This window comes from Podarcis bocagei, assembly GCF_964188305.1.
Source record: "Podarcis bocagei genome assembly, chromosome: W".
In the NCBI taxonomy this organism is placed as follows: Eukaryota; Metazoa; Chordata; class Lepidosauria; order Squamata; family Lacertidae; genus Podarcis; species Podarcis bocagei.
In genome coordinates this window covers 66,791,020-66,804,713 of record NC_138131.1, presented here as the reverse complement: position 1 = coordinate 66,804,713, position 13,694 = coordinate 66,791,020, and the positions used below count along the sequence as shown (strand labels likewise).

The window sequence follows — 13,694 nt, the reverse complement described above, 5'->3', positions numbered from 1 at the left end:
CGGCGGCACAGAGATGGAAGAGGAGGTGACTGTCGTCAACGAGAGCAGGGAGGAAGACCCGGAAGAGTTCCGATGGAGGCCTGCCACGGGAAGCGACCGATATCCGACGTTCGTCCCTTTGCAACAGCAGCCCCCAGCTCCAGCACCGGAAGGAGGGGAGGGGGGACTGGGGGGCTTCGAGGGGGGGATGGATGTCAGGGGTTTAGGTGCAGAGGCACGGGCAAGGGAGGAAACAGAGAGCGAAGGGGAGGAGACAGAGGAAAGGATAAGTGATGACGACGACCCGAGATCTCCCAGTCTTTCCAGTGAATCAGAGGATTCACAGAAAGGAGCACCAGTGGCCAGGGCAAGGGGGGAATCTAGAGAGGCACCCCAGGAAGATAGAGCCAGAGGAGACTCAGGGGGGAGCAGCTGGAAATCGGGACCAGCGTCACCGCCAGGAAGCAGGGAAGAGGAAAGGAGCCAGGGGGGAAGCGCTGGCAGCTCACCACAGGAGGGAGGGCAGGAGTCAGGAGTGGCCACACCTCCATCGGGGAGCGAAGAAACGGTTAAGAGGAAAGTGGAAGGTTGGGCGCGCGCGCCAAGTTCAAATGCAGAGGAAGGCGGCGCAGTGAGCAGCCCCGAAAGGGAACCAGGTCCTAAAGCCCGGCGCAAGGAGGCAGAAGGGTCCGGGTCAGCGTCAGAAGAATCCCGGAAGGAAGAAGCCCCGGGGGGTAGAGGGACCCAGAGGAGGACAGTCAGGAGGAAAAGGTGGAGCAAGGCTAGGATATTAAGTTGGTGCGCACGGGGCGGAGACTCAGACGGAGCCTCGCCGATCTAGCTAGTAGACGTAGAGTTGCAGACAGCAGCGTGAGAATGGAAACTGTAATTCAATAAAGACTTTTACTTAGTGACCGCTGGCTAGCGCGATCCTCTGTGAGCTAGGATCTTGAAGCAGCTCTGACAGTATCGGTGTGCCCTCTGCCTCCTCACACTTCCAGCATAAATTCCAATTCTCCCCTTTTTCTTTTTGTGCCCCATCTCGGTTTGGGACGGCTTTTGCCAGTTGTTTTCCTTTTGTAAAAACTAAGATTCCCCTGCTGCCCCCCCCCCCAGTTGTTTTTTTTAAATAGATTTAGCAGAGACACAAAGCTTACCTTATGGATGGAAGCGAGGTTGCTGTGGGCATCGGCAAACGCAGGATTTATCTGGATTGCTCTTGTGTAGCATTGCAGAGCTCCCTGGACGTCTTGCATTTCCTTCAAGGTGTTCCCCATGTTGGAATAGGCGTCTGCAAAAGTGGGGCTGATTCTGACATGGAGGGGGAGAGAAAAAGTGCCATTTTGGTACAAAAATACTCTGAAGTTACGCTGGAAATGTAAGGGTCAAGAAGGCTCTTTCTATCCTATACGGTGGTCTTTAGGGCAGTTCATTAAAAAAACTTTTTTTAAAAATGCCTTCTCCAAAGCCTTCACAAAATAGGAAAACGTCCAAGAAAACAGCTATTTTCATGGAGGGTTGAGATATTAACTGATATGCACAAAATTTCAGATATAGCTATATAATCCCTAGTGTAGTAAGATAAGACCTTGGGAGCAGGCATCTTCAAAAAAGTGTTTTTTTATGAACCACCCTAGTGGTCATGTGAGACAGTGAGACCTTGGTTCTCAAATGTTTTTTATACAGGTTTCTTTATACAGAAGGTTTTTTATACAGAAAGGTTCAGCATTGTGGCATCCTCTTCATACGGACAAGCAGCACTTTCCTTTTGGGAAATTCCATGCTCCTCAATTCTGGCAATTATTAATCACTCTCAATTCCACCCTAATAATTGCCACCTGCCCGGATTTTAACTTGTCTGAATTAATTTTTATTTGAATTACTTGATGTCTGCTTTTAGGCTCGTTGTGTTGTTTTTATGATGTTAGCTGCTCTGAGCCCAGCCTTGGCCGGCGAGGGTGGGATACAAACAAAAACAAATTATTATTATTATTATTACTACTACTCAAACGCTTTGGTTCCCAAATGCCGAAAACCCAGAAAAAGTGTTCCAGTTTCCAGGCGTTTTTCGGAAGCCAAACATCAAATTTGGCTGTCAGCTATTCTTTCTGGGGCGCCTGCACCAATCAAACAGACTTCGGGAACAGATTAAGTTTGGTGCTTTGGTTTTTGCAATTTATGTGGTGTTTTTGTTTCGGAGGCTTTTTTGGTTCATTTGTTTTTGCGACTGTGCGGATCCCAGTTTAGTTACTGATTGATTGATTGATTGATTGATTGTGTGATTGCAGAAACGGATAGAAGCCCCGGTCCCCATCCGAACAATGACTATCATCAGTGCAGGTGAGGAAAAAAAATAATTTTCATTTTTATCATTTACAAGACTGTTGTATTTATTTTAGAGTACAGTACATGGATGACTGCTTTCATTTTAGGGATCAGTGGTCTCGTTAGATAGTAAAATTCATGTTAAATGGCTGTTTTAGGGATTGTTTTTCAAAGTCTGGTACGGATTAATCCGTTTTGCATGACTTTCTATGGGAAAATGCACCTTGGTTTTGGAACACATTCAGTTTGAGAACCAAGGTACCACTGTATAATTAACTGGGGGGGGGGGGAGAGAACATTTGTGTAAAAACCAGAAGCCTTTCTAATAGGTTTAACGGGTGAAGAAATACCAAGAGACCTAAAAAGACAGTGTATTCTATTTATGCCAGAATGTTCTTAGCCCGGATGTGGAAGGAAGAGAAGGTCCCAACAAAAGAAGAGTGGATTATCAAAATGACTGTGAAGATCAGACATCAAGATGATAGGAAATTTAAGCAAAGAAAAAAGTTAAAAGGACAAAATGGGGAAAATAATGAAGATGAAATGTGAAAAAGCATGGTGCAAAAACCTTAAGGATATAACCATCGTTAGTTCAAAGATGGCAAAATTAAGGGAGAATGAGATAGGCAGGAGAAGTAAATATTTAAAAAACCAGAAGAGGGAAGCTGGGGGAGATTGGGATTCATCTATGCTGTCTGCAAGAATGATGTTTGTGTTGAATATAAAATGCTAAAACTTAATAAAAACTATTTATATATATAAAAAAATTAAACAAGAATGGGAAAAATTTATTGAATACCTTAAAGATACATATTTAGAAATAATAATAATAATAATAATAATAATAATAATAATAATAATAATAATAATAATAATAATAATTGTATCCCGCCCTCCCTGGCCGAAACCGGTCTTAGGGCAGCTAACATCAAATATATAACATTAGTATAAAATCAAACAATAATTAAATTACCTCCTAAAAACAAATCAGGATCAAATTAAAATCGAATTAGATGGTTTTCCACAGGCAGGATTGATATAACATTGATGAAGCCAAAGTAGCAAATAAGGAAATGGAATAGAACGAATCATTGTAATTACATGCAAGAAAAGATGGCAAAATATGGAAACGGGGGGTGGGGGGTGGGGGAGAGTCCAAGGGGTTTGTATAATCCCAGTATTGTATATATTGAAAATGTTTGGAGTGTATGGAAATAAAATGATAAAATAAAAAAACTGAATAATAATAATAATAATAATAATAATAATAATAATAATAATAATAATAATAATAATAATAATAATATTTATATCCTGCCCTCCCCAGCCGAAGCCGGGCTCAGGGCGGCTAACAACAATCAAAATAGTCCAACATTTTAAAACATTCATTATAAAATTAATTAAATCAAATTAAAATCAAATTAATGGCAACCATCAAGCAAAATTCTGTGCAGGTTGCCAGAGGAGGGAGTCAGTCTGCGCCCTGACCAAAGGCCTGGTGGAACAGCTCTGTCTTGCAGGCCCTACGGAAGGATGTCAGGTCCCACAGGGCCCTAGTCTCTTGTGACAGAGCGTTCCACCAGATTGGAGCCGCAGCCGAGAAAGCCCTGGCTCTAGTTGAGGCCAACCTAACCTCTCTGTGACCTGGGATCTTTAGGGTGTTTTTATTTGCAGACCGTAAATTTCTCTGTGGGACATACCAGGAGAGGCAGTCCCATAGGTACGAGGGTCCTAGGCCGTATAGGGCTTTAAAGGTTAAAACCAGCACCTTAAACCTGATCCTGTACTCCACCGGGAGCCAGTGCAGCTGGTACAGCACCGGATGGATATGATCTCGCAGCAAAGACCCCGTAAGGAGTCTCGCCGCGGCATTCTGCACCCGCTGGAGTTTCTGGGTCAGTCTCAAGGGCAGCCCCACGTAGAGCGAGTTACAATAATCCAGTCTGGAGGTGACCGTCGCGTGGATCACAGTGGCTAGGTCAGGGTGAGAGAGATAAGGAGCCAACTGCTTAGCTTGGCGGAGATGAAAAAATGCCGCCTTTGTTATAGCTGTAATCTGCGCCTCCATGGAAAGGGAGGTGTCGAAGATTACACCCAAACTCTTAACGGACGATGCTGGCACTAATTGCACCCATGCAAGAGATGGGAGTTGCCCCCTCAATCCCATATCGCTCCGTCCCAGCCAGAGGACCTCTGTCTTCGAAGGATTTAACTTCAACCGGCTCCCACGTAACCATCCAGCCACAGCTTCCAGACATCTGGTCAGTGTATCTGGGGCCGAGTAAGGATGGCCATCCATCAACAGATAGAGTTGGGTGTCATCGGCATACTGATGGCAACCCAGCCAAAAACTCCGGACAAGCTGGGCGAGGGGGCGCATAAAGATGTTAAAAAGCATCGGGGAGAGTATCGCACTCTGAGGCACTCCACACACCAAGGAGTGGCGCGATGACAATTCCCCCCCCCCAAGCGCCACCCTCTGTCCCCGACCGGAGAGAAACGAGCGCAGCCATTGAAGGACTGTGCCCTGGATCCCCACGTCGGCAAGGCAGTGGTCCAGAAGTTCGTGATCGACCATGTCGAAGGCTGCTGACAGGTCTAGAAGAATCAGCAGCCCCGACCCGCCTCGATCCAGCTGCCTGCGGAGATCATCTGTTAGGGCGACCAGAGCCGTCTCGGTCCCATGACCAGCGCGGAAGCCGGACTGGAATGGATCGAGAGCAGATGTTTCATCCAGAAACCTACCAAGCTGTTCAGCAACCGCTCTCTCAATCACCTTACCCAGGAATGGAAGATTCGAAACCGGGCGGTAATTGGATAGATCTAAAGGATCTAATGATGTTTTCTTTAAGAGCAGACACACCACTGCCTCCTTCAGTTCCCCTGGGAATATCCCAGTGCCAAGGGACAAATTGATGATATCCCCCAGGGGGGCCCACACCTCGTCTGGGCACGCTCTAATCAGCCAGGACGGGCACAGGTCAAGAGGACAGGTGGTGGGCTTTCCAGCTCGGAGGAGTCTGTCCACATCGGCTGGGGATATCCGGTCAAAGTGGTCCAATACTGGACCCGAGGACAGTCGAGGGGCCTCCAGTTCCTTTATTGTATCCAAATTGGCAGGGAGGTCATGGCGGAGCAACAGGACCTTCTCCGCAAAAAAGCTCGCAAATGCCTCGCAGCTGTGTGTCGAATTGTTATTTAAATTTGGCTGTCCTTCAAGGGACAAAAAATAAAATAAAAATAAAAATAAAAAATAAAAAAACCTAAAAGAAAAAGAGAAAGTGCTTTATCCACAAGAGGAGAGCTTTCCCACAGGCACCAGACCAGCGCATGAGGAGTAATAATAATTATTAACAACAGCAACAATAATTTATTATTTATACCCAGCCACTCTGGGCGGCTTCCAGCAAAAGATTAAAATACAGTAAGGAGGAGCTCTTTCAATCTATTTTCCCCATGGCTTTGGAAGCTCACCTGATGGCCTCCTTGTAGTGCATGAGGGCCTCCTGGAGCTTCCCCTGCTGTTGCAAAACACTGGCTAAATTTGAATGCGCAGCTGCAAACTCCGGGAAGACCTGCGGGGAAGAAGCTCACTCTTAGTTTCCCTGAGAAGCATTCTAAAGAGACGGAGGCTGCTCTTTGAGGCTCAAAGGTTGTGGGCGTGAAATAAATCCTCATTTGGATTGACTTGCAAAAATTAAGGAGGAGGAGGAACCTATGGACTGCCTTTTTAGCATGCATAGGAAATACTGTTGGGAGATCAGACTGTCAAATGACCAATGCCATATTTTAAAGAGCCCCTCTTTGATGCTCAAATGTGGCAGGGGCTGGCTGCAAAATAAATCACCGTTTGGAATGATTTGTGGTAATGATAATAATAATAATAATAATAATAATAATAATAATAATAATAATAATAATAATAATAATGGGCCTATGAACTGCCTTTTTCGTACGCATAGGAAATACTGTTAGAAAATAAGACTGTCAGGGGATCAAGCTCAGCCGACACAGAGAACAGCATGTGCCCAGCTTTTATTTCAATTTCTGTACCGTTCCTTAACACCTTGCATTGTTCTTCTGATGAAAAAGCAGATTTTTGGTCATTCCAGGAGGCCTAGGAATATAAAAAGGGGGACAGACCCTCTTCCTTCCAAAAGGGACTTATCGGACCATGCTTTGTCGAGCCTCAAAATGCTACTTCACTTTCACTTCTTCACCATTATTTCCGTTATTGATCAAGAAAAATTTGATCGGCGATTTTTAAAAAGACCCAGACTAGGAGTCCAGGGTACGCATGCCTAACCCTTATATGTCAATTTAATTGTTGTAATTCTCCACGCACGTACCTCAAGAGCTTTCCGGTAGAGGCGGACAGCCTCCTCGATATTCCCTTGTTCTCGCTTGATGTTCGCCAGGTTATTAAGAGAATCCGCGTGAGTCGGACATAAACGGAGAGCTGTATTGTAGCATTCCTCGGCTTCGGCAACCTTCGAAACACAAAACAGAGTTTTTACACGAATATTAGTATGTCTTTCACAGGAGCCCAAAAGGCTGCTCTGTGATGTGATGGCTGGATTGAGGTTTGATACGGCCCCTCAGCTCCTGACGGTAACTTGGTATTAGAGCGGTTCATAAAAAACTCTTTTTTTGAAAATGCCTGCTCCAAAGTTCTTCTCTTACCAACAGTAGAGATTATATAGCTATATCTGGAATGGCATGCATATCAGTTAATATCTTTTATATATATATGCCAGCTGTCCTTTGTCAACAACCAATTGTTGCTGTTTTTTATATTGAATATATGCTATATGGTAACTGTTGCACCTCATAGGTAACTCAAGCCTTCTGCACGTCACAAAAGATGTATTTTATCAAAGTCATTGTTGAACTGAAATACAATTAAGAAGTATATTAATAGTGAAATGCAATTAAGAAGAAGCATATTAACAGTAAAACCCCACAATTGTTGAGCCTTTTTTAAGGATTTGACCCCAGAGGTGCTGACCTTTTTTTAGGATTAAAGTTCTTGAGCTTTTTGGGGGGAAGTTTTGCCCTAGTAAATAAACCGCCACGAGGGCCGGATTAAATCGACCAGAGGGCCAGATTAGGCCCCTGAACTGGACTTTGGACATGCCTGGTCTAAAAGAACATTGGGAAAATTTAAATTCTTTGGCAGGATAGCAGGAAATATGACAAAACCAATGCATTTTGAGATCTAGGAGAGATGGGTGGAAGGCCCCCAAAGTGGACTTTGGACATGCTTGGTTTAGGGGAACATAAATACAAGAGCAGACTAATCCGATTCAAACTCTCTTTCCCGCACACTTACCGTCTTTTGCAAGATGTATTTAAGGAAGACAGTAAGGGAAATGGTTTTGGTCATACTAAATCAAAATTAAGAGACAGAGTTGCTAGATAGTAAAAGAAAATCATTGCCAAAAACGTATAAGAATGGCATACAAAGGATGAAGAAGTTAAGTCGGTTATGATTAAATGGGCTCAAGATTTTGGTCATAACATTGAATTAGATAAGTGGGAAAGATTATGGGCAAAAACAATTTATTGAATGTACAGCACTAATTAAAAATTTAATGAAGGTGACGTATAGGTGGTATTTGACGCCGACTAAACTTGCTAAAATATATATAACTCAAGATAAGGCACGCTAGAAATGCAAGGAGAAGGAAGGGAATTTCGTCCATAGGTGGTGGATGTGCACTAAAGTCAAAGTCTACTGGGATATGATTTACAAAGAATTGAAAAAGATCTTTAAATATACTGTTATTAAAAAAACCAGAGGCTAATTTTTGAAAGTGATTTACAAATGCTAAAGTAAATTGTTTTAAGTAGAGTAAGAAGGTAAATAGGGCGATATATGTTCAGGTAGGCAGCTGTGGTGGTCTAACGCAGTTGAAATATATAAAAAATATATAAATTGTCCAGTAGCACATTGCAGACCAACTCAGTTTGGTCTTGGTAGAAGCTTTTGTATCTGAAGAAGTGGACCTGCATACAAAAAATTATACCAAGAAGAAGCCAAGTTTAGCAAGCCCTGTTTAGGGAAGCCAGTGTGGTGTAGTGGTTAAGAGCGGTAGTCACGTAATCTGGGTAACCGGGTTCGTGTCTCCGCTCCTCCACCTGCAGCTGCTGGGTGACCTTGGGCTAGTCACACTTCTCTGAAGTCTCTCAGCCCCACTCACCTCACAGAGTGTTTGTTGTGGGGGAGGAAGGGAAAGGAGATTGTTAGCCGCTTTGAGACTCCTGAAGGGGAGTGAAAGGCGGGATATCAAATCCAAACTCTTCTTCTTCTTCTTCTTTTAATGTTTGACGGACTATTGTATTTTAATATTTTGTCGCCAAGAGTGGCTGGGGAAACCCAGCCAGATAGGCGGGGTATAATTATTATTATTATTATTATTATTATTATTATTATTATTATTATTATTATTATTATTATCAGGTGCTACTGGACAATTTTTAAAGGGTGATATAGAAATGCTAAGAGGATCGTGACTGCTTAAGAAAGCCAGGGAGTGGGAGCGGGGGAAGGGGGAGGGGAGTCGACGCTTGGTATGAGCAAAGTTGTATGTGACGATATGACAAAGGAAAAAATAAAAGAGGACTTCTTCTAGGTTCTGTACCCCAAATCCCCCCCCAAAGAGCCCAATTTCGAGGTCACCATCATCCGGAAGGCTTTTTTCAGCAAACCCTCTGACATACAGAAAGCAAAAGGGACCGGTTTCATTTTCTTTTTTTAATTTTTATTTTATTTATAACATAGTCCACAACAACTCATACATACAAACAGACCCACCACCATTGACTAATTATCAAAATTAAACTCCTATCCCCTTACACAAAGAAAACATAACATAAAAATAAAAGACTTTATTCTGTTAAATGGCCGCCTTATTTACCTCTTGTATACTATTTCTTTTGTATGGGATTATTACAATTTTTCCTAATTATGACTTAAACCACAAAGTCTCCTGTAGAAATTAATTGAAACAAGTCCAAGTGTATATTTTGGGGCACTGTTTGGTAAAGTATTCTCTGCATTTTCCCCATTCCTTTTGGAATTCTTGTCTGGGTTGTGCCCTAATTGTCTCTGTTAATCTGGCCAATTCAGCATGGGGTAAAAGCCTAAGAAAAAGCTAAACAACTTCAATCCTAAAAAAAGTTCAACAATTTAAACCCTAAGAAAAGAGCTCAACAACTTCAATCCTTAAAAAAAGTAAACAACTTTGGTCGGCCCTTATGGCCCTTCACTTCATCAAATCTGGCCCTCTTTGAAAAAAGTTTGGACACCACTGCCTAATAGGAAAGTTTCTGTATTTTTTTTTCACAGGCCCACCAGAAATGTATAAGTGTCCCTTCTTCTTTACTGCACCTCCAGCACAGTTTTTTTGTTTTATACATTTTAGCTATTTTGGCAGGTGTTAAGTACCATCTATAAAACATCTTTTATATAGATGTTCCCCCCACCCCAAGGCAAAAGGGACCAGTTTCTTACGCTGCCTTTCTCTTTCAGCGCGTTGGCCAGGTTGCAGTAGGCGTCAGGGAAGTGGGGCTGGAGCTCAATGGCCCTCTTGTAGGTATCGATTGCCAGATCGATCAGCCCCTGTTCGTAATACACACATGCCAGGTTGCCGTGGACAACAGCGTGGTTGGGACTCAGGCTCAGGGCCCGTAGGTAGGCTGCAACGGCTCTGAAATGAGATCAAGGACTGGTTCAGTTTCATTGTCACCAGGGTGGATAAAAATCTGTTTTTTAAAAAATAAAATGCTTTGGGAGGACGATTAAGAGGATCGAGGCGGGCCGGGACTGCTGATTCTTTTAGATTTGTTAGCGGCCTTCGACATGGTCGATCACAAACTTTTGGACCACCGCCTTGCCAACGTGGGGATTCAGGGCACAGTCAGACAATGGCTGTGCTCCTTTATCTCAGGTCGGGGACAGAGGGTGGCGCTAGGGAGGGAGTTGTCGCTGCGGCACTCCTTGTTGTGTGGAGTGCCGCAGGGCACAATCCTTTCCCAGATGCTTTTCAATATCTTTATGCACCCCCTTGCCCAGATTGTCCGGAGTTTAGGGCTGAGTTGTCGTCAATATGCTGATGACACCCAACTTTATCTGTCAATGGACTCGGCCCCAGACACACTGACCAGATGCTTGGAAGCCGTGGCTGGGTGGCTGCGTGGGAGCCAGTTGAAGTTAAATCCTTCGAAGACAGAGGTCCTCTGGCTGGGTCAGGACAACATGGGGTTGGGGGGCCAACTCCCATCTCTTGTGGGGGCGCAATTAGTGCCAGAGCCTTCTGTCAAGAGCTTGGGTGTAACCTTCGATGCCTCTCTTTCCATGGAGGCACAGGTTGCAGCCACAGCAAAGGTGGCATTTTTCCACCTCCGCCGTATTAAGGAATTGGTTCCTTACCTTTCTCGCCCTGATCTGGCCAGTGATCCATGCGATGGTCACCTCCAGGCTTGATTATTTTAACTCGCTCTATGCTTAGACTCACTCTGACACCCTATATGGGATTTGGTATATAAATTTTCCCGTGGCTTTTTTGCTGGCCCATGTAGCACCAGCATGGATAGCTGGCTTGGGTGAATAGCTGATGTTTCCTCCCTTTGTAGTCTTGATGAGGCTGCATTTTAAGCTGTATTTTAATTAACTGGGGTTTTTTTCTATTCTATTTTATTGTAATTTATATTTGGTGTTAGCCGCCCTGAGCCAGGCCCTGGCCAGTGAGAGCGGGGTAGAAATAAATAAATAAATAAATAATTCGGGGAAGAATTATTTGTTTTAAGTTTTTCATGTGTGCGAAAACTCAGTCCAAGTTTTTCTTGGGGAAAAAATGTTTCAGCACATCAGTTAAGCAACATGGATACATATTGTCAGGGCTGCCACTCAGTCCCAGCTCACATAGGACCACGTTAGCCAGCGTTCAGGTTAAAAGAGTCTTTATTGGATTACAGCTTCCATTTCCAAACTGCAATATGCAGCCCTACTTCTTCTAGGTCAGACCGGCGAAGACCCGTCTGAGTCTCCGCCTCTAGCACACCAGCTTAATACCCTAGCCTTGCTCCACCTCCTGCGCCTTTCCTTCCGTCTCTGGGTCCTTCTGCCCCCCGGGGTCTCTTCTTTCCTACTCTCTTCTGACGCGGACCCCCCTGACCCTTCCGCCTCCTTGCGGCGGGCTTTGGGACCTGGTTCACTCTCTGGGCTGCTTACTGCGCCAGCTTCCGCTACATTTGAACTTGGCGCGCGCGCCCAACTCTCAACCTTCCTCTTGATCGTTTCGTCGCTCCCCGAGGTGGGCGTGACTACTCCTGACTCATGCCCTCCCTCCTTCTGAAAGCCTCCGGAACCCGATATCTGGTCCCCTTTCTCCCCGCTGCTCCCGGCTGGGTACGTGGGTCCCGATCTCCAACTGCTGCTCTCTGATTCCTCTCTGGACCCTTCTTCCTGGGGTGTCCCCCTGCTTTCCCCCCTTGCTCTGACTGCTGGCGCTCCCTTCTGGGAATCCTCGGACTCACTGGATAAGCTCGGCGATCTCGGTTCGTCATCCCCACTCATCTTTCCTTCGTATTCCTCCCCCTCGCTCTCTGTCTCCTCCCTTCTCTGCGTCTCTGCTTCTGAACCCCTGACATCCATCCCCCCCTCGAAGCCCCCCCTTCCCCCCTCCCCACTTTCAAGGGTGGTTGCAGGGTGCTCCATCATCACAGGAGTGAATGCCGGATACAGTTCGCTCCTCGTTGCTGGCCGCCAACTGAAGACCTCCGAGTCTTCCTCCTCGCGTTCGTCAACGGTGAGCTGCTCCGCCTCCATTTCAGTGCCGCCGTGCTCGAAACCGAGATCCTCCCCGCACACGTCCATGTCAGTCTCTGCGTCGGTCGCTTGACCTGGCATCTCCAGCCACCTCCGGCGCCACTGCTCCTCTGGCCGATCGTCCCACCAATACGAGGTGTCGGACGCCGAACCCTCCGGTGACCCCTCTGGGGAATGTGTGCGCTGTGCGGGCTCCCCGTCCGAGTCGAAGCCATGGAACGTGCTGGAGGAAAGTGTGGGCGTGAACAACCAGTCGTCGAAGAAGCCTGCTGGCATGGGTCTGTGTGGGAAAAGGGCATGAAACTCGTCCTTGAGCAGGGGTTCCTCCAAAGCGTAGTCTGGCACCCAGCTATTAGCACTAGCCCGGGTGCCCTCTCTGGCTAGGAGGTATTCCACTCCGTCTTCCCCCCATCTGGAGTCCAAAATCTCCGTGACTTCGTTGATGGGGTCCTGCTGTGGCAATCTTCCCGCCTCCGACCGCTCCTGAGACGGACTCGGTGCTGTTCCTGGTTCCTGGAACCTGTGAGGTGTCCTGTAGGGAGTGAGCACCGACCTGTGGAACACCGGATGCATCCTGGAACCCTCCGGGAGCACCAGCCTGAAAGCTACTGGGTTGATCTGCGCTTCGACTTGGTATGGACCAAGTTGCTTGTGCCCCAACTTCTTTTTGGCTAACGATCTGGTCGGCACTGCGTGGGCTGCCAACCAGACCCAGTCTCCCACTCGGATCTCTTCGCCAACCCGCCTGTGCTTGTCCGCTTGCACCTTGTATGCGTGCTTCGCTAGCTCCAGCTGCCGTCGGAGTTGATCGTGGACCTCCTGCAACTCAGACGCGAAAGCGTCCGCCGTCTGCGGTTCCCCTTCCCCCACTCTGTCCAGTCCCGGGAAGGTTCTGGGATTCCTCCCATTGTTGGCGAAGAACGGTGTCACCCCTGTGGACACGTGCTTCGTGTTGTTGTAGGCGAACTCGGCGAGCGGCAGGTAATCCACCCACGTCGCAGGCTGTTGATTGGCATAGCATCTCAGGTACTGCTGCATGATGGCATTGACCCTCTCCGCTTGCCCGTTGGTCTGCGGGTGTCTCGCTGATGTCAGGTTGATTTTGACGTTCAGGAAGCCCATCAGCTTCTGCCAGAAATTCGAGATGAACTGGCGACCGCGGTCGGACAGTATAGACCGCGGCAGCCCGTGCACTTTGAACACGTGATCTATGAACAGTTTGGCTGTTTGTTCTGCCGTGGCCACCTTCGCACACGGTATGAAGTGTGCCATCTTGGTGAACAAGTCCACCACCACTAGTACAGCCGTCTTGCCTCTCGAGCTGGGTAGATCCGTGACAAAGTCCAGGGCCACCCTCTCCCACGGTTCAAACGGCGTTTGCAGCGGTTCGAGCAGTCCCGCCGGTGGTTTGTGCACCGGCTTGGCCCTCTGGCAGGTGTCGCACCTCGCGACGTAGTCCGCGACTTCCCCTCTCAGTCTGGGCCACCAAAAGTCCCTTGCGACTAATTCCACCGTTTTTTCCGTGCCAAAGTGCCCGGCCGTGGGTGCGTCGTGCAAC

General features: G+C 46.6%; 1 protein-coding gene across 1 annotated transcript in view; it reads right to left on the bottom strand.

Annotated features, from left to right (window-relative positions):
- LOC308578211 (uncharacterized protein) overlaps positions 1 to 13,694 on the bottom strand; it is a gene marked incomplete at both ends in the record, with an annotated part of 54,818 nt that overhangs the window by 16,903 nt on the left and 24,221 nt on the right. Inside the window, 4 exons of the mRNA XM_081178464.1 lie at positions 1,137 to 1,290; positions 5,779 to 5,879; positions 6,654 to 6,794; positions 9,821 to 10,016. Of these exons, the coding sequence (XP_081034590.1) occupies positions 1,137 to 1,290; positions 5,779 to 5,879; positions 6,654 to 6,794; positions 9,821 to 10,016 (592 nt within the window). The remainder of the gene's footprint in view (positions 1 to 1,136; positions 1,291 to 5,778; positions 5,880 to 6,653; positions 6,795 to 9,820; positions 10,017 to 13,694) is intronic.